The 24,097-nt window shown below is 41.2% G+C and overlaps 1 protein-coding gene and 1 long non-coding RNA gene across 3 annotated transcripts in view; both read right to left on the bottom strand.

Annotated features, from left to right (window-relative positions):
- Nucleotides 1–24,097, bottom strand: part of THSD4 (thrombospondin type 1 domain containing 4) — a 661,199-nt gene that overhangs the window by 102,361 nt on the left and 534,741 nt on the right. For both annotated transcript variants that reach the window (XM_032244849.1, XM_032244850.1), the window contains one exon: nt 11,212–11,416. In XM_032244849.1, the coding sequence (XP_032100740.1) occupies nt 11,212–11,416 (205 nt within the window). The remainder of the gene's footprint in view (nt 1–11,211; nt 11,417–24,097) is intronic.
- LOC116527715 lies at nt 12,573–23,343 on the bottom strand. Its single transcript, XR_004258684.1, has 5 exons — nt 23,229–23,343; nt 22,396–22,399; nt 21,056–21,061; nt 15,793–15,795; nt 12,573–12,583 (listed from the first exon to the last, which is right to left on the bottom strand). It is a non-coding gene; the product is annotated as an uncharacterized LOC116527715 (long non-coding RNA).

Below are 24,097 nucleotides of genomic sequence, written 5' to 3'. Positions count from 1 at the left end.
TTCCCAGGTTCAAGAGATCCTCCTGCCTCAGCCTCCTGAGGAGCTGGGATTATAGGTGTGTGCCACCATGCATGGCTAATTTTTGTATTTTTATTAGAGATGGGGTTTCATCATGTTGGCCAGGCTGGTCTCAAACTCTTGACCTGAAGTGATCTGCTTGCCTTGGCCTCCTAAAGTGCTGAGATTACAAGTGTGACAAGATAACATTTTTATTATTTATACAGATCATGACTGGCCTCCTAAACAAAACCCAAAATCAAACAACTGAAAATCTATTAGAATTATTAAAAGAGTCTAGCAAGATGTCGATACAAAATAAATATATAAAATAAACTAATTTCACATACACTAGCATGACTAATTAAAAATATAATGGAAATGAAGATGTTATATGCCATATTAGCAAAAACTATCAAATACCTAGGAATAAAGTAATAAAACATAAGCAACATCAAGTTGAAGAAACTTTATTAAGAACATAAAAAGGGGAATGTGCTACACTCCTGATTCAGAAAGATTCAATGTCGTGATGTTTTTTTTTTTTTTCTGCCTCAAATCAGTCCATAAATTTGTTGGAATCCCAATCAAAATCTCAACAGAATTTTTATGAATTTTGACAAATTGATTTTAAAATGTATATAGAACAAATGTATAAGAATGCCCGAGAAAAGGGCACAAAAAGAGCAAAGTGTTTATTTGGTAGGAAACTGAGGAGGGGGCAGGTAATTGACCTATGAAAGAATAAAACATATTAAAACTACAGTAATGAAAATTATATAGTATTTAAGTAGAGGAGACAAAGAGAGCAATGGACTTGAAGTGAGAATTCACAAGTATATCTATACATATTTGAATATAGCATATGGTAGATATGGCATTTCAAATCAGTGGGAGTAATTTAACAAATGGTGTTTCCAACTGTCTATTTGAAAACAAAAGTTAGAATCCTGCCTCACACCACACAACACAAAAATTAATTCCAAATGTATTAAATATTTAAATAAAAATACAACCATAAAAGTAATAGGAAAACATATTAGAGTACAATTTTAAAATGTTGGAGGTGGGCAGGTCTTCTTAATTAAGACAAAACCACTAGCCATAAAAAAATTGACAGAATTAACTGAAGAAAGATTAAGATTTTTCACCACAGAGTAAGAGACAATTTAAGCAGAGTTGAAACATAAGATAAAGGCTAATATTTTGAACAGATATGAGCAAAAAATGATTATTACTCATTATGTATATGAGTTCTTAAAATCAGTAAGAAACTACAAGTGCAATTTAAAAATGTCAAATTCATAGAGTATAAAAAACAATAAGAATTACTAGTCAGGAAAATGCAAATAAAAAAGATATAGTAAGAATTAAGTGTATTTGTAATATTTAGTTTTGGTAAGGGTGTGAAGAAAGAGTTCTTTCATGTGCTTCTGGTGGGAATGTAAATTGGTACAATGACTTTGGAGAGGAATTTTGTTTTATTTTCCAGAATTTTAAGTGTGCATTCCATTTAACCTACAAATTCCCCTGCCAGGAGTCTATCCTACAGAACTATTTATATAAGTACGAAAAGATACACATATTAGGATATTCGTGGAAGCAATACTTGTTAGAGAACCTTTCTTTAAGTTTTCTTCTCCAAGAATTTGCTCAGTTTCTTCCAGAAATAACTTTTTCAGTTATTTATCTTGGGCATTACCTTTCATGCTATAGTCTTAAGAAAATGTCTAGTGATCCTTGGTTACCCATTCATGCTATTTTCAGTTATTCACTGGCATTTAAGACAAAAGCAACATGAAGGCTTCCTGAGAACCCTGTGCATATTGTTAGAGTTTGTTAACAGGCTAAGTTCTACAGAGTCAGAGAGTGGGGTACCAGTCAGCAAGCTGCCCTTTTTCCAATTCCACAATAAAGATTGAAGTCTTGCAGCACCCACCTCTCATCTATGCCCTAGTTTCTCCGTTGGACAAGGAGGCAGTGCCAGCAGTCTGAATGCGTGTGTCTCTTGGAGTAGGGGTGCCTGTTCCATAGACAGTTTTTTTTCACTTCTGTCCCCATTTTCAGCCACATTCGCCCCTTCTCCCCTCCCTGTTGCCTGCTGTGTTCCAGGCTCAGAGCCTCTTGGGGCTTCAGCTCACAGGCCAGGCCCTCCTCCTCCCAGACCCCCTCTGCACACCTGGCTGTGATTCCCTCTGCTCTGCTAGTGAATATTCTCTCATCTGCTGTTTTCCAAAAATCTGTTAAAACCATTTGCTCGGCCGGCGCGGTGGCTCAAGCCTGTAATCCCAGCACTTTGGGAGGCCGAGGCGGGTGGATCACGAGGTCAAGAGATCGAGACCATCCTGGTCAACATGGTGAAACCCCGTCTCTACTAAAAATACAAAAAATTAGCTGGGCATGGTGGTACGTGCCTGTAATCCCAGCTACTCAGGAGGCTGAAGCAGGAGAATTGCCTGAACCCAGGAGGCGGAGGTTGCGGTGAGCTGAGGTCACGCCATTGCACTCTAGCCTGGGTAACATGAGTGAAACTCCGTCTCAAAAAAAAAAAAACAACCATTTGCTCACTGATGTCCCCACTCCAATCTTCTTGGTGATTTTAAGTCACATCTTTTTTCTTTTTAAAAATTCCTTTAGTATCATTTTGAAGTAATCTTTGAAGAAAGGCAAGAAAAACTCATGTGCTCAGTCTGCCATCTTAAACCAAAATTCTAAAGTATTATTTGTAATGTTATAAAATTAGAGGCAATCTAAACATCCCTCAGTAGGAAGTACCTAAATAATGCTACATCCGTTGTATGGAATACTCTGCACTCAAACAAACAAAAAACATAGCCTTATGTGAATATAAAAAGATACCCATGATATGATAATAAGGAAGCAAATTGCAAAAAGCTTGTGTAGTAATATCAATTTTAGAAAGTATATATTTATTGGTACTTATAGAAAGGGCTGGAGAATACACAATGAACTGTGAACAGTGGTTAATTACCTTCAAGTAGTGTTTACGCTTGAAGGCAGTGGATCTAGTGTGGAGTTTGTATAAAGAGGGAAATTTTACCTTTTTGCTCTATTTCATTTGTCTTGCTTGAAATTTTTAGTGACTATAAAAAATATTAGAGATTAATTGTCATGTACATGTAAGACATCATAGTATTTAAACATTCAATGTTTCCCATAAAGCAAGCCGCTCAATGAATAAATTGAAGCTTGAAAATTACAGGTTATTCCTAATACTTGATTTTTTTTTTCAATGCTGACCATTATTATTGTTTAAAACTTTCAGGAGAACATGCTTGAAAGTAAGAATATTGCCAGTTTATTTTTGAAAGCTTACAGATCTTTAGAAATTCTGTCCAAGTCTAAAACTTGATGACAACCTAACATGTTGGCAGGTAGTACATGTCTTGTATAATCAATTTGTGCTTGGTATGCTTTTATGTCTGATTTCTTAACTGTTGTAAAATGACATTAGTAAACTGAACTCACGGAACTATGCCAAACTTTGATATTTCAGCTAAAACAATTTTACAATATCTTTTATTAAGAAAAAGGCAAGTAATACAAAATGTCAATCATTTAAATACAATTAAACTTCTTTTCCCTAAACGGGAGAGTTCAGAATAATTTACATACAAAAGAATTCATAGCTTACAATAGACATGGGAGTTCTAAAGTCTTTCCCATTAAAAAAAAAAGATCTAGGACTCTAGAACTCATGAAACAGTCTATATTTTGGAGCATGTAAACAAATTCAAATAAACAGAAATTTGGAGCTCAACTCTGCAGAGTTTCATTAGTTTACAATCTCAAATGAGACGAATAAACATCTTATCTCCTGAAATATGTGCAACATTAAATGTTATGGTTTCTGTAGCTTTGTTCAGAGAAAAGAAGCATTGTGGTGAGTTGGCCTCTTCCTCCAGCTCTACATGGGCCACTCCTCCTATGAGTTATGGCAGGGAAGGGGCCAGACCAATGGCCTTCAGCATCTGAGTCTAGTAGGTTAGGCCTTAATGGTCAAACTAAATTAAGCCAGAAACTCAGAGTTAACTTTAATGTACCATCACTATAAATATGGCAGCCAAGATTTCTGGTATACAGGCCTCCTTTTTCTATTTAGTTTTAAGTTTTAAATTTCAATTTTCATATTTTAACTCTATAATTATATCTTTAGAAAGTCTAAAGCTTTTTGAAACAAGCAAAGTATTAATAAATAATGTCCAGTGTTAAAGATCAGAAGGCCATTATCTGAAAATGCTTTGGAGATTAAAATATTACATATGTGTGGTATGACTACTATTATTAACTAAGTGAGAAGCCCAGGGTGGGAGGAGGGTTCAGGAAAAATAACTTGTGGGTACTAGGCTTACTACCTGGGTGATAAAATAATCTGTAAACAAACCCCCATAACACAAGTTTAACTATGTAACAAATCTGCACTTGTACCCTTGAACTTAAAAGTTAAAAAAAAAAAAAAAAAGAGAGAATCCTAGGGATGCTCATTTAAATATTGAGGGCTTTAGAAAATCTTTTAGAATAAGGTGATCCAAAAAGAATAAAATACTGAGGAATACAGCTAACCAGGGAGGTAAAAGATCTCTGAAATTAGAATTACAAAACACCACTCAAAGAAATAAGAGATGATACAAACAAATGAAAAAACGTTCCATGTTCATGGGTGGGAAGAATCAATATAATTAAAATGACCATACTGCCCAAAGCAATTTACAGATTCAATGTTATTCCTATCAAACTACCAATGAAATTCTTCACAAAACTAGAAAAAGCTATTTTAAAATTCATATGGAATAGAAAAAGGAGCCCCAAAACCCAAGGCAATCCTAAGCAAAAAGAACAGGGCTAGAAACATCACCTTACCTGACTTTAAACTATACTACAGGGCTACAGTAATCAAAACAAAGTGGTACTGGTACAAAAACAGACACACAGACCAATGGAACAGAATAGAGGACTAAGGCCCAGAAATCAGGCCATACACATACCACTATCTGATCTTCAACAAAGCTGACAAAAACAAGCAATGGAAAAAGGACTCCCTATTCAATAAATGGTGTTGGGAGAACTGGCTAGCCATATGCAGAAGACTGAAGCTGGACCCCTTGCTTATGCTATATACAAAAATCAACTCAAGATGGATTAAGGACTTAAATGTAAAATCCAAAACTATAAAACCCTAGAGGACAACCTAGGTAACACTATTCTGGACACAGGAACTAGGGAAGATTTCACCATCAAGTTGCTAAAAGCAACTGAAACAAAAGCAAAAATTAACAAATGGTGTCTAATTAAACTTAAGAGCATCTGCACAGCAAAAGAAACTGTCAACAGAGTAAACAGACACCCTACAGAATGGGAGAAAATATTTGCAAACTATACTTCAAAGGTCTCATATTCAGCATCAAAAGGAACTTTCACAAATTTATAAGAAGAAAACAACTCCATTAAAAAGTGGGCAAAAGACATCAACAGAAGATGTACTTTTCAAAAGAAGACATACGTATGGCCAACAAGCATATGCAAAAAAAGCTCAGTATCACCAATCATTAGACAGATACAAATCAAAACCACAACGAGATACCATCTTATACCAGTCAGAATGGCTACTATTAAAAAGTCAAAAAATGACAGATGCTGGCAAAGTTATAGAGAAAAGGGAACACTTAAACATTGTTGCTGGAAGTGTAAATGCTTTCCAACCACTGTGGAAAGTAGCGTGGTGATTTCTCAAAGAGCTAAAAACAGAATACCATTTGACCCAGCAATCCCTTACCAGGTACATACCCAAAGGAATATAAATCATCCTACCATAAAGACACGTGCACACATATGTTCACTGCACACTATTCATGATAGTAACCTAAATGTCCAACAATGACAGATTGGAGAAAGAAAATATAGTACATGGTACCACAGAATACTATGCAGCCATCAAGAAGAAGAGGATCATGTCTTTTGCAGGAACATGGATGAAGCTGGAGGCTGTTATCCTTCGAAAACCACACAGAAACAGAAAACCAAATACCACATGTTATCACTCCAAACGGGAGCTAAATGATGAGAAGACCCGGACACGTAGAGGGAAACAACAGACGCTGGGGCCTACTTGAGGGTGGGAGAGGGTGGGAATTGGAAAAAATAACTATTGGGTACCAGGTTTAGTACCTGGGTGACACAATCTGTACAAAAACTCCCTGTGATATGAGTTTACCTATATAAAAAGCTGTATGCATACCCCTGAACCTAAAATAAAAGTAAAAAATAAAACAAAATGAGGTGATTAAATCATCATCTTCAGCATTAGTAATATAAGTCTGAGCTGAACGTAGTGGCTCACGCCCATAATCCCAGCACTTTGGGAGGCTGAGGTGGGTGGATCAGAGGTCAAGAGATGGAGACCATCCTAGCCAACATGGTGAAACCTCGTCTCTACTAAAAATACAAAAATTAGCTGGATGTGGTGGCAGATGCCTGTAATTCCAGCTACTTGGGAGGCTGGGGCTGGAGAATCGCTTGAACCTGCAAGGTGGAGTTTGCAGTGAGCTGAGATCGCGCCATTGCACTCTAGCCTGGGTGACAGTAAGAGAGTCCATCTCAATCGATCAATCAATCAATGAATCAATCAATCAAACAAGTCTGCCTTTCTCATAGAAACCTATTTTCTATTGTTACTGGGGAGTCAGTCATTTAAAAAATACCAACTATTTCACAGGGAAAGTTTTATTTGCATTACAAATCACTAAAGGTAATTCTGGAAACAACAAGAAACTAAAAAAAACTTTTTAAGCTGTGCAATCTTTAATGCAAAGATACAAATGTGAACTATTAATTTCCTCTCTATTGCCTATTCAGCAGATCAAACTTTCACAAATAGCTGAGTAAATTTTGTGTATCAAGTCAAATTTTATAGAAAATACAGTTTACATCGCCAGAACTCACAAGGTAAGAAAATCAGAACCTTCACTGCTACCTAGAAAACTGTGGAGAAACCCACCACATATCTCTTTGGAAAAGGCTTCAGCGTGTGCAATGTACAGTGTAAAACACAGTTGTCAAGAGTCCAAAAATAGCTAGATACACCTGCTAATTGTTTCTACATGATCTGAAGCAATCCCATGTATGTTTACTTTTGAAATATACAGACTTCATTCTGCAGGAACAGTGGGTTAGGTAAAGAGAACACCTGTGAAGAGAAAAAGACCATTCTAACCAATGAACACTTCAACAGGATGAAATTTATGGCATATGAATTATAGATCATTTTTTAAAAAAGAGGAGAGGTCGCGCGCGGTGGCTCACGCCTGTAATCCCAGCATTTTGGGAGGCCGAGGCGGGTGGATCATGAGGTCAAGAGATTGAGACCATCCTGGTCAACATGGTGAAACCCCGTCTCTACTAAAACTACAAAAAATGAGCTGGGCATGGTGGCGTGTGCCTGTAATCCCAGCTACTCAGGAGGCCGAGGCAGGAGAATTGCCTGAACCCAGGAGGTGGAGGTTGCGGTGAGCCGAGATCGCGCCATTGCACTCCAGCCTGGGTAACAAGAGCGAAACTGTCTCAAAAAAACAAACAAACAAAAAAAAAAAGAGGAGAACACATAAAGCACCCCAGGTGACGTAAGTGCTATAGAAGGAATCTCTGTTCGTCACCTCTGGAATCTCCTTTCACTAGAGCCTTCTCTTTCGTTTTTGCTCTCTCCTTTGCCCACAGGACCTCATGTAATATTGCCATGGATGCTACTGATTTCATGTGTACCCCACTGACCTCTGGGTGTAGGAAGCTGAACTTGACTTTTTGAATCACTTCTCCATTTAGTTTTTTCTTTTTTGAGATAGTGTCTTGCTCTATCGCCCCAGCTGGGGTGCAGTGGCACGATCACAGCTCACTGAAGCCTTGACCTCCTAGGCCCAAGCAATCCTCATGCCTAACCCTCCCAAGTAGCTAGGACTACAGGCATGTGTCACCAGATCTGGCTGTTTTTAAAATTTTTTTGGAGAAATGAGGGTCTCACTTGATGTTGTGCAGGCTGGTCTTGAACTCCTGACTTCAAGCCGTCCTCCTGCCTTGGCCTCCCACAGCGCTGGGATTATAGACACGAACTACCATGCCCCACCCCCACTGACTCTTGGTACTTCCATTTTCCCTCTGCCTTCCCTACATCCTTTTTAGGGAAAGAGGAAATGTTTATTCCACAATTTTGATGGAATCAAAACTGACAAGCCCTCTGAGACAAAATAAAGGGAATGAACATTTGTCAACTGCCTAGTTAGGGGCTCTGCGGGGTCCTAAATATATGTTATCCTATTGAAACTCATGACTACTTGTAAGATGAAGATTCTTATTCTCATACTCCAGATGAAAACACCAAAGCTGTGAGAGCTTCCTCTATTTAGACATCCAGTGGATATTTGCCCAGAATATCTATTTTTTCTTTAGGGGGCACAGCTTGAAAACTGCTTGCTGAATAGAACTAACTATAGCCAGGGAAAATGTACTAAAAGCAACATTATGCTAATAAAAAGCGACATTTAAACACGATTACACTTCAAATAATCCCCAGAAGAACATTCCCATTCTAGGAGGCAGGATGTTTAAGAAGATGTGATCTCACAGTAGCACAAAAGAAAGGAGGAGACACACAAACGCTATTTTTCACTATTGAAAAGAATATACAAAGCACTCACTGAGAAACTAGGTTTTCTGCCACTTTGATGGCTCCTGGGTTTGCCAGAGCAAATTGAACAGTTTTTCTTAGATTGGGTTTGTCTCAGAGTCTCATCTGCCATCCCTTCCTCCTCCCCTCAATAAAACCAAGTTCGTTTTGGCTGCATTTGACTAGACGGGGAAGGAAGAGCAGCAGAATATGGAGTTCCTGGGTCTGGAGTTAACTTCTGGGTATCCTGATATTTGAAAGTTGCAGACTTAATAGTCTTTCAACTGCTGCAGCCACTGACTACTTCACGGCCAGTGGCACACCACAGGGACTCAGGTTCCAAGGCTGCCCATGGGTATCATCTCTTGATAGACTACCACACCTGGAGATAGACTGCCTGGGTTTGAACCCCAGCTCCACCTCATTATGGCACTGTGACCTTGGCAAGGTCCACAATCTCTCTGTGCCTGCTTTGTTATATGTAAAGTGGGGATGGGAATAGCTCCTTTCCCCAGTTGAGAGAATTCAAAGGTTGAATGCATGAAAAACACTAAAAATAGTGCCTAACACATAATTTTGTGTTAGGTAAGTTCCTGTTCAATTAAATAATTAAAAGATAAAAATACATACTGCTATTGTAAACAGTGCTGCAATGAACATACATGTGCATATGTCTTTATAATAGAATGATTTATAATCCTTTGGGTATATACCCAGTAATGGGATTGTAACCCAAATGCCCGTCAATGATAGAATAGATAAAGAAAATGTGGCACATAGACACCATGGAATACTATGCAGCCATAAAAAACGATGAGTTCATGTCCTTTGCAGGGACATGGATGAAGCTGGAAACCATCATTCTCAGCAAACTGACACAAGAACAGAAAACCATACACCACATGTTCTCACTCATAAGTGGGTGTTGGACAATGAGAACACATGGACACAGGGAGGGGAACATCACATACGGGGGCCGGTGGGGGGCGGGGGGGCTAGGGGAGGGATACAGGGGGTGGGGGAATTGAGGAGGGATAACGTTAGGAGAAATACCTAACATGGGTGATGGTGGAGGGGATGGATGCAGCAAACCACCATGGCATGTGCAGACCTAGGTAACAATCCTGCACAATCTGCACATGTACCCAGAACTTAAAGTATAATAAAATAAAAAAAATGCATACTGCTATTCATTAAATAACTTTTAAAAACGCCTCCCTTATATTATTTTGTTAACTGATTTGTACATCTTTACATGAATTAGAAATTCTCAAAAAGTAATTTGTTCAAGGCCACATACGGTGGTTCATGCCTGTAATCCCAGCATTTTGGGAGGCCGAGGCGGGTGGATCACTTGGGGTCAGGAGTTTGAGAGCAGGGTGGCCACATCTCTACTAAAAATACAGAAATTAGCTGGGCGTGGTGGTGCACGCCTACAGTCCCAGCTACTTGGGAGGCTGAGGAAGGAGAATCGCTTGAACCTGGGAGGTGGAGGCTGAAATGAATTGAAATCACACCCCTGTACTCCAGCCTGGGTGACAGGGCAAGACTCCGTCCCCCAAAAAACAAAAACAAACAGTAATTTGTTCAGCTGGTTTGTGGTTTATCCCTCCCTGTGTCCATGTGTTCTCATTGTTCAACACCCACTTATGAGTGAGAATATGTGGTGTTCAGTTTTCTGTTCTTGTGTCAGTTTGCTGAGAATGATGGTTTCCAGCTTCATCCATGTCCCTGCAAAGGACATGAACTCATCGTTTTTTATGGCTGCATAGTATTCCATGGTGTATATGTGCCACATTTTCTTTATCCAGTCTATCATTGATGGCCATTAGGGCTGCAATTCCATTACTAGTATAAACCCAAAGGATTTGCTCTACTGCTTTGTGGTTTGTATCAGATGGAATGCAAATAGCTCGAAAGTCCAGAAGGAAGTATCAAAAAAGATCTTTTGTGGAACAACGGGTTACAAATGGCCTCTCAATATTGATGATATTGTCCAAATTGATTGCTGGAGGATTCCACAGCTTTTCAGAAGACATGCACACTACTACATGTATATGTCTGCTGCCCCAGGCAGATGAAGCAGAAAGAAGAGAAAAACGGCTTTGCTTTAGACCTCCGGGGAGTGAAGGTATAGATAGGTTCAATTGTCCCTGGCCACCTCAAATCCTGACAGAACAAACACTGGCGGGTCTCTGGGCTTTACAAAGAGCTTCTCCCATCTCAGCGCAACAATTTGGTCTGCTATCCACTTTATAACCATGTTTCTCTTGGGAGAAGCAAAGCCTGGTTTAAATGTATAGATACTAAATATTTATTTGCTTATTTGCAAGAAGGACCTTTTTTAAAATTTTTTTTTAACATTATTCACCCAAACTTCTCATTTCAAGGCGCAGGCCAGGTGGTGCCTTGGCATTCCTCAGGGACACCCTCCGCATGCCCCAGGACTCCCAGACACTGCTGTGTCTGTCTCACAGTTCTGAAGGAATACATCACCTGGCAGGGACAGATGGCTTTCTCTGGAAAAAGACCAAGCTTACCCAAATAGTTGTTGCTTTTGTACATCTCCGTGATGTTGATTTTCGTGGCTCCCTGGGGAATCTCCACGACGCGGTGGTAGCCCAGGCTGGTGAGGGCATGTTTAAACACGCCCGACACAACCTGACAGCCCGTATTGTCTCCTCCACACACCCCACATTTGTCCACGACTTTGTCAGAGCCTAGGTAGTCATCACAGCCAATGTTCTGCAAAAAGGCAGAAAACAAAAGACTCTTATAGTATGAATCAGGAGCATGCAGAAGGAAGGAGGGGAGAAGCTCTCTGGGCAAGAAACTCCTTTTCTTGCTATTTATGAAATGTATATTCTAGGAGTGGGGTGGGGGCCACAGATTAAAGCCACAGACAATAAAACAGTTTGTTTGGTGGTGGTAAATGATCAGGAGAAAAATAACGCCGGGAAAAAGATGGGAGAAGATGTTAGAGGCTAGAAATTTACTTAAACAGGTTGTACAGCAAGCTCTGCAAATCCCTGTTGGACTATGGGAGGGGAGAGGATGGTCTGGGCTGGAATTTATTTACTTATTTTGAGACGGAGTCTCGCTTTGTCACCAGGCTGGAGTGCAGTGGCATGATCTCAGCTCACTGCAACCTCTGCCTCCTGGGTTCAAGCACTTCTACTGCCTCAGCCTCCTGAGTAGCTGAGACTACACGCATGCACCACTAAACCCGGCTAATTTTTGTATTTTTAGTAGAGATGGGGTTTCACTATGCTGGCCAGGATGGTCTTAATCTCTTGACCTTGTGATCCACCCATCTCAGCCTCCCAAAGTGTTGGGATTACAGGCATGAGCCACTGCACCCAGCCTGTGCTGGGATTTTTAAATAAAGAATCTCTTTGGAATCATGACAAGCACCGCATCTGAAACTGGAATTTGCCCCCAAGTCTTCTTATAGATGCTACACTTAGCAAAGTGCCTCCAAAAGTAGTGTTCCCTGGACCAGTTTCTTAGGAAACTAAATTGTCTGAGAGCTGAACCTCTACTGGTAACTGTGGCTGTAGAGACCTGAGAGGCAGGACTTTTGCTTGGTTACTCCAGAGCCCTTTTCCCAGAGCAGAAGGACGAAGGTAAGCAAGCGCCAGAAACATGAACAAACAGGATGATAACCTGGTAAATCATGGAGTGCCATGAATTCTCCCTTGCTTTGCAGAGCCAGTCTCATCAGTGTATAAAGGAATTATGACTTTCCTGAATTCCCCTCCCCTCACAAAAGGAATCTTCCCACAACTCATTCTAAGATCTTTTGGTGTTATCTCTTCCTCCACATTCGTATTTCCGCTCCAATCATTTTATTTTGAGTATGGAAATTAAACTTTGGGTCAGACATGGTGGCTCATGTCTGTAATTCCAGCCCTTTAGTAGGCTGAGGCAGGAGGATCGCTTGAACTCAGGACTTTGAGACCAGCCTGAGCAACACAGTGAGATCCAGTCTCTACAAAAAAAAAAAAAAAAAAAAAAAAAAAAATTAACCAGGTGTGGGGGCACACACCTGAAATTCTAGCTGCTCAGAAGGCTGAGGTGGGAGGATCGCTTGAGGCCAGGAGTATGAGGTTGCAGTGAACTATGATTGCACCACTGCACTCCAGCCTGGGCAACAGAACAGACCCTATTTCAAAACAACAACGACAAAAATGAACCATTAAAACAAAATGGAATAATCTTCATGAAATCTTTTCTCACTTCTGCAGCTTCCCACGCCTGACCTCACAGGGCTCAGGATCATGTTTCCTGAGTCTAAAATTGGGACTCCCATTCTGAACAAAGAATTCTGTCACTTTTCCATGCGCAGATGGAAGTGAGTTGATTATGGTTTGGACGATGAAATACTGTGAGCACAGGATTATTCACTGGGTTATGAGGATATGGAAAGATAGTTGAAATCAGAATGGTATTCTAATTGTTGAGACACATGCTCTCCAAATCACAGGCTTGTTCTTGTTCTTGAATGCTAACCGCAATGATCAGTCCACATCTCAGGGGCAAGGCGGCCAGCAAACCCGTCAAAGTCCGCTTTTGATTTTGTTATGCAACACTGGGTCTCTTCATGTAGGTCAAACCCTGTGGGCAGAGTCAAATCAAAAGGTGCCCATTCCTTCCCCTCTAGCTGCATGGCTGATTGAAACCTTTCTGCAGGCACTGCCCTTCTGCGTTATTGCTTCCATATTCCCCCGTGCACATTAACCCATCCGTAATGACTGGTCTCGCTTCACAAATAGCATCTCTGTAAAACACTATCTCTGACAGTAACAGAACATCTCTGTATGTTCATCCACATCCAATTAGCCTTTCCAAATGCCATGTTTGCTATGTATTTCTCCTCCCTCAAATCTTTCTCACCCTGCCCCATGCACCATTTTAGCAGAAAAAATAAGGAAAATGTTTTCCATGCATGATTTCCATAGCCCCAGCCCCTTGAATTCTCCCTTGCTTTGAAACAACAACGAAATGTTACCAACAGGGGTTTTCAATAGAACCCATGTCATCAAGGCAAGATTCCAACTGAATCAGGGAGATACCTCTGACTGTCACCAAGGGGGAAGGTGGACAGGAGAGCTGGTCAACACCCATTGCCTACCCTGTCTAGCAACATCTCACACTCCCTCCCTTCCCAACTTTCAGTCTGTTGCTGCTACCCCTGGCCTCGGCTTGTCTAGACTGAGCTCATTCTCAGTGGGGTCCTTCAGATACAGGGAACGATGTGTACACAGGTAGGAAAGAACGCAGAAAGACACAGCTGAAGCGCAAGGCTGCTGGGAGGGATGCTACGAGGCTGGAGAGTTCAGCTGAATTTGTCAAGAATCTTGTTTGCCGGATTGAAGAATTAGAGTTTCATCCTATGGCATGAGCAACCCCCAGACGTCTGAAGAAGGGGAGAACCACGCTCAGACTTGCTTTTTAGTGATAACAATGGTTGCAGTGTGGAGCGGGCCTTACCTAGAGTGGGGACAATGAGCCGTCCAGGGAGTCTCTCTCCTGTAACTAGGGTGTAAGGGATATTTCAAGAATGAATGAGAGTCGCCAAAGACGGAACAGATGTCGCACTAATCATATTAATCCTCAGCCCCAGCCCAGTTAGAATGGAGCTGTCACAAGGAAATTACACAAGCACAGATAACTTCAGACAACCGTAGACTCAAACAAAATGTTACTTGATCTTGAGAATCAGACGTTATATTAAAATGCACTGCACAATTCGATGGACCCACCCCCACCAGATTTCCTGCACAGCATGGTTGCTCTGGATCGGTCTGGACATGGGAAGGAAAAGCTGCAAGAGTTTTTCCTGGTAGATGTCCAAGGATCCCGGAGGTTGGTTTCAGTGAAGCATGGGGCTGCACAGGGTGCCAAGAACTAAAGGTGACAGCCTGTCTCCCAGGAGCCACGATCAATAGCTTCCTTAGGACATACTAGGAGCACTCTTCAGTGTTCTAGTGGCTACCCACACCTCTGAGACTGAGTTCCCATGGAGTTACCAAGTATCTCTCCTTTACTTCACAAAGCAAGAGAGACAACTCCAGAATGAGAACTAGGGAGACAGCATATATTCAAGACCTTCATTTTTAGCTGAGGCCAAAGGCAAATTACACACACGACAAAGGTCCCTTCTCCTGCACAGGGCTGTTGTGAAGATCTGATGATGTAACGACGGACGATTTGGATTGTGTGTCTAGGAGGGTGTGGCTGGGGAATGACCTCTGGACTAGGATCTGAATGACAAGAAGGACCTGCCATGACAAGATTGAAACACGTAAAGATGTATTTCATCACTGACGTCGTTGAGTGGCTACACTGAAAAGGCTGCCCAGGAGATCCCAAGCTGAATCAGACACAGGTCGTGCCTTTGGGAATCTGAGTCTGAGAGGAGTGATCAGACACACACACACAGATAATCATAAGCTATCAGGCAATGAGGAACCCCTGTATACTCTATGTTGTGCTGGACAGGATCGAATCTCCTTTAGTCGATAATTAACAATTAGGTACATGGAGTCTGGAGGATGTTGCAATATCCCAGCCTGAATGAGGGGAATGGGGATGGAGTGAAGGGATTTGAGAGATGCTGGGATGCACAATGAACAGGTCTTTGTATCTGTCCTCATCCTCCTCCTTGCCATCTTTCGCAACATCGTGTCTCGCATTTACAGAGTCTTTACTATCTTCTAGGTCCTCTGAACACATATGTTTTGCCATTTAATCCTAAAAATCCGTCTGTGAGATTGCTGAAATTTATAGGAAACTAAGACTTAGAAGACAGGTTAGGTAATTTGCCCAAGGCCATAATGCTAATAATAGGTAGAACTGGGATAGAAACACAGCTCCCAGACCAAAGCCCATGTTTTTAACCATTAGGTAAAAGTTGGAGGTCAAAGGGTCAGAGGTCATGCTGAGGGTTCTAGCTTTGCTGAAGGAGTAGATGGTGGCAGTGACCTACGTGCAGAGGAACGAGTTCAAAGCATGGTTACCATGAAGACTGGAGAGAGCCTGGCCTAGAACTAGTGACTCTGGTTTTCTCTTCTTGCAGGGTTATGAGGGACCAACCCCATTATGTGTCTCTCTTACACTGGCTCTTTTAACATTATACTTTACACACGCATGTGAATACATATTCTAGCCGATCTTCCTATTACATTACTTTCTTATTGTTATAACGTTTTATTTTGAAATAGTTTAAGACTCAAAAGAAGTTGTAAAAAGAGTGCAGAGAGTTTTGATGCCCTTTCACCCAGCTTTCCCTAATGATAATATCTTGCATAACCAAAGTAATTTGTCAAAACCATGTATGCCATTGACATCAGTATAATACTGCTAAGAACAGGTCTTGTTTGTATTTATCATTTTTTAGATGCACTTATCTGGTGTTTCATGAACTATTATCACATATATAGATTACGTGCCATGAATTTGTTTAAGGCAGCTGATATTTTCCTCCAAAACGCAGTCGTATAATCATTAGTTATAATCACTAGCTGATGTCATTTACCAGGAGAAACAGTTTAGAATAATAAAAAGAATGTTGGACTGGGAACCAGAAAACCTGGGGTGCAGTCCTGGCCCAGTCCCTGGCTTGCTGTATGATGTTGGGTTAGTCACTTCTCTTTGAAGTAGCTGCTGAAAACACTTCTACCATCATCCAGATCTTCTTGTCAAGGACAATGTTCAGAAATGAATCTGGCCTGAATTCTGGTTTGTGCATCAGGAGGCTGATCAATTGTTCACTGAGACGGATGACTTAGTGCTGACCTATGTCTAGACTCTTTCAGAGGTACCATTGCAGTATCCTCAGGGGGTGCTTGGGGTGGGCAGGAGAGCCTTCGTTCTTGTGCTGTCTCTGCCACCGATGAGTACTGTCTTTGGACATGTTGATAAGCTGTTCTGAGCCCAAGGATTTTTTTCTGTCTGGATGGGGATGGAGCAGCTACGTCTTAGGACTGTTGGGAAAATCAAATGAAGCAGACACAGAAGGTACTTACAGAATGCTGCAATATGGTGGCTTCTCAGAAAATGCTGGGTTTTGTCATCATTGTCTTCATGTATTTGATTTTGTCTGAAGTCTACCCACTTTTAAGTAAATCCGATCATCATGTAAACACCCAGACCCTCCCCTATTTCTATAACACTTTCTACTACTTCTTAGTCAGAAGTGTTCTCTTCTTCATTTGGTCAAATTCAGAAAACTTTGAGAGCAAAAAGCAAAACAAAACAAAACAAAACAGCCATAAAGTCAAGACACCTCACATAGCTTCACTGTTCTCACTGCTCAAACAGCACCTATTGAAAAGGACCAGCAAGAGCCTTGCTGATCTAGGTAGATCTCTGATCTACCTTTATTTTATGTTTCTTGCTCATCATGTACTGCAGTACAAAACAGATATTTCTTGCTGTTACAAAGACAAGTGGATAACCATCAGATGTCCTTTGTGTTTTTTTCCAGTGATTTTTGTAATTCATTGTAGGAAAATTTTACGCATTGCAAGCCATCACAGGAGAAATTGCTCAAGAATTACCCCCAATTGTGTGCCAGAATTAACCTGAACGAAATTTCCTGAGGGAAATAAGCAATCTGGATGACATATTTGGAGGTGAATTTCACAGGGAGGAGGCCTCTGTCCATCATGGCAGGGTAGGCTGGTGCCAGGCATTCAGATAGTGGAGGTTCTGATCCCCTAATGGGAAGCAGATGTGTCTGTGTGTGCTCAATAAACACATGAGATAGGGTAACCTCAACTGTTTGGCTAGATGACCCCCAAAGGTAAAACAATGTGCCTTAATAATCATGCTGGTAGAACAGTATGGGAGAATATTAAAGTGATTAGTAGCTGACACCAATTTACTTATATTTACAGTGTGCTAATTCATGGAAACGCATGTGGATGCCAAAACGTTTATTCATGACATTCTGTTGAAAGAAATTCTTTGCATATGATAAATATCTCCTTGTTATTACTGTTAGGAATGTAGATCAATACCACCTTCCTGGAAAGCAATTTAGCAATATAGACAATTTGATCCAGCAAATTCTTATAGGAATTTATGCTAGGAAATGATAAGAAATCAGGCCAACAGTTTCTGTATGAAGGGCTCATCACAGTATTATTAATAATAAAAAATTGGAAACATCCTAAATGTTCAACATAAGGAAACAGTTAATCTATTCTGGGTGGATCTTTTTCCACTTGTTATTCTCATTAAAATCTTCTAACACTTATGTCTGTAAAACTGACCTTCCCTATAGTTCAGTAAATGTTTCCTGAGCCAACCTCAACTATGTGCCAATGCAGTGGTAGGCAGCAGAGACATGAAGGTAAAACAAACAAGGTTCCTATTTACAATCTGAATTAGGGGTCAGAAAACTATAGCTAGTAGGCCAAATCTGGCCTACAACTTGTTTTTATAAATAAAGATTTATTAGAACACAAACACTCCCATTTGTTTAGTTATTGTCTATGGCTGCTTTTGTGCCCCAGCAGAAGATTGAGTGGTTGCAACACAAACAGTATGAAGTATTTAGATCTGGCCCTTTACAGAAAACAATTGCCAACCCTGGTCTAAATTGAAAGTCGAACACAATCAAATCACTTCAATATTGTCTGTAAATGTTGAGAGGGAGATGGGCAGAGTCCTGTGCAGCCAAAACCAATGCTCAGGTAGATGCTTCCAAATCTACCCCTAATGGCCCTCATCCTGCATCATATACACCCAGTTGATTTGTTCTAAAATGACTCAATTGCAAAACAGAAGGCAGAGAGTTGTCTTCTACCGCAGTAGTCTTCAACTTTTTTTTTTAAGTTAAAAAAAAAAAAGATACTTCACAAATAAAATCTCATGTGGAAATACAAGGCTCCGCCATGTAAAAGAAGAGCAGACCTGCTTTGATTGAAGGACTGTTAGGGTTTAGAAGCCTAGCTTCTCACCCTCCTGCCTGCTCTTCGTCCTCAAGGTGAGGGCTTCTCAGCTTCAGCTCTACTAACGTTTTGGTCCTGAAAGGTCTTTCCTGTGGGGGCTGCCTTATGCACTGTAGAATGTTTAGCAGCATCCCTGGCTTCTACCCACTAGATGCCAGAAGCATCCCTCACTCTCAGTGTGACAAACAAAAATGTCTCCAGACATTGCCAAATGTTACCCTGGATGCAAAATCACCCTCAGTTGCAAATCACTGCTGTTTATTCCAAAGCTCATGGGACACCTAGGAACACATGACAGATTCCCCAGAAAGCTTTAAAACGATGGCAATTTCACAGAAGTGCACACACAGCTTTTGTAAATGTCAGAGAAGCTAATGAGCAAAGGACACTTAATTATTCAGTTTCTAAAAATAGTTCCTTACTGCTATCAAACTATCCAATAACCTTCTTGAGTTCTTCAAGATTGCCTCTTGGCTTAATTTCAGCATGAGTAGGATTATGCATTGCAAAGAGCGCAGTGCCTGGGACATAGTAGGTGCTTAATAAGCATTTGTTGAATCAAAGAGCAGCTGGTTGAGGAATCAAAAGATCAAAGTTACAGGACCAACTTGTTCTTTGAACTGGTTTATCTCTAAGGTCCCTTCCGGTGCCAATTTTTTTCTTTTAAAAAGAGATATAGCCCTGATATGAAGAATCCTGCCATATTTAAAGGGAGGGAAATTTGCTTTATATAGACAAAATTAAATTGGAAACAGGAATCAGTGGAGATCAAATTGACAATGCCATTCATTTCAGGAGAAGAAATGGTCCATAGGATAAAAGGTATTCTGGCTTCCTAAATGAAAGCAATTGTAAAACGAGTGATCTGGTTTTAAAAGCTTATGGCTGTCACTTTTCAGTACCTCATCCTAGTTCATAATAGGATAGCATCTTACCACGGAACTCAGCTGGAAGAAAATGTTGGCGCTCTTGTATGATAAAACTGGGTAAGAATCAACTGTAGCTATGTTTACAAATCTGAAGAAAGGAGTCCTGAGGGGTAAACATCGTATTCTGTAAGATAATTAATTACCACCTCCCCCAATTCCACGAGGGTCATCATTCTCTGGAGGGGGGCGGTATCCCAAACTCTAAAATTCTAATGCTTTACTTTCATAATCTTCCTTCTCCATGAATTGAAATGGGAGAAGGAGGAAAGAGGCCTGAAATAGCTTTTGACAGTGGTAACTGCTCTATTATAAAAGTAAGATAGCCATATTTTTGTGTAGAATACTAGAAACCTCTAGACTTTTACTTTACTTTTAATGTGTAGAGCCGTATGGTGAATTGTGTTTAAAGAGACTATAATCTATCTGGCCAGATTTTACTGTAATTTTTTAGTGTCCCAGGAGGGGCTGGCAGCAGGAAAAAACCATGTGGGATGGGTCTGTTAGAAGCTGTGGTTTTGGGCTGCTAAGGAGGTCAAGAATAGGAAGTTCCTCGCAGAATGGAGCAGAGAGATACTGCCTGCACCCTATAGGGTGGAGTTCTGGAAGGCAGATTATCAGCAAAAAGACAATAGCGAGGTGGGTTGATGAACTCTGATCCAGGATGGAGGCTGCTTGCACACTGGCCTGATTTACAGGGCTTCCTGAGCACAGATGGCCTGAGTCTACCGATGCAGGTCACAGCCAGAAGGCTCTCAGGGGACCGTCCTCATGGCCGAAAGGCAATGATGGAGATTCACGCTGGCATCCTTGTCACTTCCCTTAATGCACAGCCAAATGTGCCTGTTTGCATTTTTCTCCACAAGATGGCACCTCGATGCCTTTGTAAGAGGGTACTCACCTAAGCAACCAGTTTAAGTACAGGAAGCAGTGATTCAACATTAAAAAAAAAATGATTGTTGAGAAACACAAGAAGGGTGGACTCAGAGATCCAGGCTGACTACATATTCACTGGGCTCTTCTGTGCAGGTTTCTGCCATGTTGTTAAGGCATGATTTCATTTCTTAAAAGTTTTTTATGGAACATCCAAAAAAAAGGTAGGTGAAATATGCAGAGCTTGTATTTCCAAAATGTTGGAGAAAATGCTTTAAAATCTGTATAAATGAATTACAACATTGGGGAATCCATGGGCTTCTTAGATATCATTGGGCAATCTCCAGGGATGGCTGAGAGGACCTACTGGGTGAGTGGGAAGACATGATGTGAGAAAAGGCTAGCAGCCAAAGTGTGGGATCTTAAATCTAAAGACTCTCGAGTGGGAAACGGCATGCTGAAAAGCTCTTTTCAGAAGATGTCTGGCAAACACAGGCAATGAACTAGAGATGGAAGACACTGGAGATTGAGACATACACAGACAACTGCATTAAGATGGAAGCAAAGTGATGGAGGCCTGGACCAGAGAGATGGAATCAGAGTGGAGGGCAGGGGCCAACAACCTCATGCTGAAGGAATGGCTAACTGGATTGAGGGTGGCTGTCCTAATGAAGGCGGAGAAGTAAGGAAGACCTCGGTTCCTGGCCTGAGAACCTGGAATAATACTAGTGTTCTTCAGGCAGAAACTCTGCTAGGGGGCAGGCCTTTGATGGAGCCATCTTACAGCCAGGATCTGAGCATGGATCTAATATTCATTAATTCATTTATCGAATTTAGTTATATTAATTCTCTCTCCCCCATTCTTTCATTGGAATTTTCCTCTAGAACTGTATGCATTTTTATTTTAGCTTTTTGGATAGGAATCCTTCTAAAGTATATTTTATAATCCTCATTTTTTAAAAAAATCAAGACTAATAAGCATTATATTCCCTGGCCCCTTGTTACTCAAAGTGTGGCCCATGGACCAGCAGCACAGGCATTATCTGGGGCTTTTTAGGAGTCTCGCACACCTTCCCACGGCTACTGAATCAGAATCTGCAGTTTAATAGCATCCTAAGGTGATTCCTATGCACATTCAGGTTTGAAAGGTGCTGCTCTACATTGGGGGTCGGCAAGCTTCTTTTGTAAAGAGCCAGAGAGTAAATATCTTAGGCATTGCAGTCATATGGTCTCTGTTGCAACCACTCTGCTGGATTGTTGCAGTGTGAGAACAGCCATGGACCATTTATGGCTTTGGCTGTTCCAATAAAACTTTATTTATACAAACAGGTGGCAGGTGGATTAGACTCACATGCTAGATTTGGTTTACTTGCTAGATTTGACCCAAGGGCTATAACTTGTTGACCCTTGCTCTTGATGACTCAGAGACATTCTGAGGTGTGAGAGATTGTCAACCTCTATATTAAGTGGTTCCAACTACCAGAAGGTCTCTGCCATTCCTCCTCTGGATGTCAGAGGTCACTTCTTGCAGCTGGTAGTCCCTTTCCTGACTTACTTATTGGCTGTTTTCACCAGGAAATGGCTGAAGAGCAAATGAAATATCCCAGAACTGAAAGAACTCGCTAGTCAATAAATGTTGCTGTGATAACTGGCTAGCCATATGCAGAAGTTTGAAACCAGACCCCTTCCTCAAACCATATACAAAAATCAACCTAAGATGGATTAAAGACTTACATGTAAACCCCCAAACTGCAAAAACCCTGGAAGACAAGCTGCATAACACCATTCTGGCCATGGGAACTGGCAAAGATTTTAAAGACACCAAAAGCAATCACAACGAAAGCAAAAATTGGCAAATGGTATCTACTTAAACTTAAGAGCTGGATGCAGTGGCTCAGGCTTGTAATCCCAGTACTTTGGGAGGTTGAGGTGGGTGGATTGCCTGAGGTCAGGAGTTTGAGACCAGCCTGGTCAACATGGTGAAACCCATCTCTACTAAAAATACAAAAATTAGCTGGGCATGGTGGTACATTCCTGTAGTTCCAGCTACTTGGGAAGCTGAGGCAGGAGAATCACTTGAACCTGGAGGCAGAGGAGTTGCAGTGAGCCTGAGATTGTACCACTGCACTCCAGCCTGGGCGACTGAGCAAGATTCCGTCTCAAAAACAAAACAAAACAACACTTAAAAAATTGTTTTCTTTTGCTAGTCTTTCCTGGTTTTTCTTGGAGACTAGCTATGGAAAGTTTCAAAAACTGGAAAGGGGTTATATTCATTTTAGAAACAGAGCAAGGGAGACTGCTGGGTGGAGCCTGTAGATTGGGGCATGTTGGGTCATGGTCTCAGATGAGTTGTAGGTGGAAAACAGATGCAATCAGGGCATTCAGGCATCTCCCAAGGATTTAGGTAGTCAGAGGACCCACGAATATATGTGACAGCTATTATGGCTGGACCACTCACCACATGCTGGGCACCTTACCTTATGTGTTACCCTGCCTAATTCTCTCGACAACCCCAGGAGGTAGGAATTACTATCCCTATTTTGCCAAAGCTCAGACAAGGTAAGTAATAGGTCAAAGCTCACACAGAAGTGATGGTGGTGGGTTTGAAATAAATGCCTTCTGGACCCAAAGTCTAGGATCTTCTTCCTTGTGACATGGTAATTGCCCCATAAACTGCATACCTCGACCATACCTTGGCTTTCCGTTGAAACTGCTCTCTGTAACTCTACTGTGACAGGCAAACAGTCCAAACCAATGCCATTTTGACCCCTGTGCCATTTTAAGAAAAACTAAGACTTGTAATAAGTAACTAAAGTCTATAATTTCCACCCAACTCAGACAATGTGCAAACTAACGCTTATCTTGACTTCTGTGAACCACTTAAGTAACAATCGGAATGTCCAAAGTCCCCTGGCCCACGGAATGTCCAAAGCCCCTTGTCCTCACCTCTGCCCAGGAGGTGGTTTACGGGCATAAAAGGTCTTGACACCCTCCTTTCGGGGCCATGTTAGAGAGACGCAAGTCCTCTGTGGCTGCCCGGCGATAAAGACCCTGCAATTTGGCCTAGACTTTGTCTCAGTTGTGATTTCACGCTCACTCGGTTACAACACCTCTGCTGGTTGTATTGTCTCTTAGGACCACAGAAACCCTTCTTGTAAGAGCAGGGCCTCGTAGATGGCTGACCAAGGGCCACATATACACTTGTATCTCTTGGGCTGCTCTCGGGCTTCCCCAACATGATTACACATGGGCTTTACTCCCAATCCAAGTCCTCCCCTCCCATGAGGCCTGGCCACATTGCTTCAGCATCTCCTATAGCTTCTCTGGATTCCCTTGCTCCCCTGAAGTCCCACATTGTACTGATTTACCCCCCATGAAGGGACATCTATAACACCGCCCTTCCTCCCATAATGAATTTCTTGATCCAAAACTATCCAAGGAAATTGTAACTATTTTTCTCATTTGTCATCCTGGGAATGGGAGCTATTGGTTTGCCAAGTTGAGAGGTATTTATGACTCAAGGAAAAATATCAGGTTTCTTGGGTGATGTCATTACCCAACCCGCGAGCTTGCTCTCTGAGACCAGAATGACTAAGAAATTAAATAAAGATAATTCCTTATTATTCTCTCTTCTAACCACAGATACATCCAATATGAATATTTCA

Source organism: Sapajus apella, unplaced genomic scaffold, assembly GCF_009761245.1.
Source record: "Sapajus apella isolate SASKATOON/1434 unplaced genomic scaffold, GSC_monkey_1.0 scaffold55, whole genome shotgun sequence".
NCBI lineage: Eukaryota > Metazoa > Chordata > Mammalia > Primates > Cebidae > Sapajus > Sapajus apella.
Note: the sequence above shows the minus strand (reverse complement) of the source record. Positions and strands in the feature narration are given on the sequence as shown.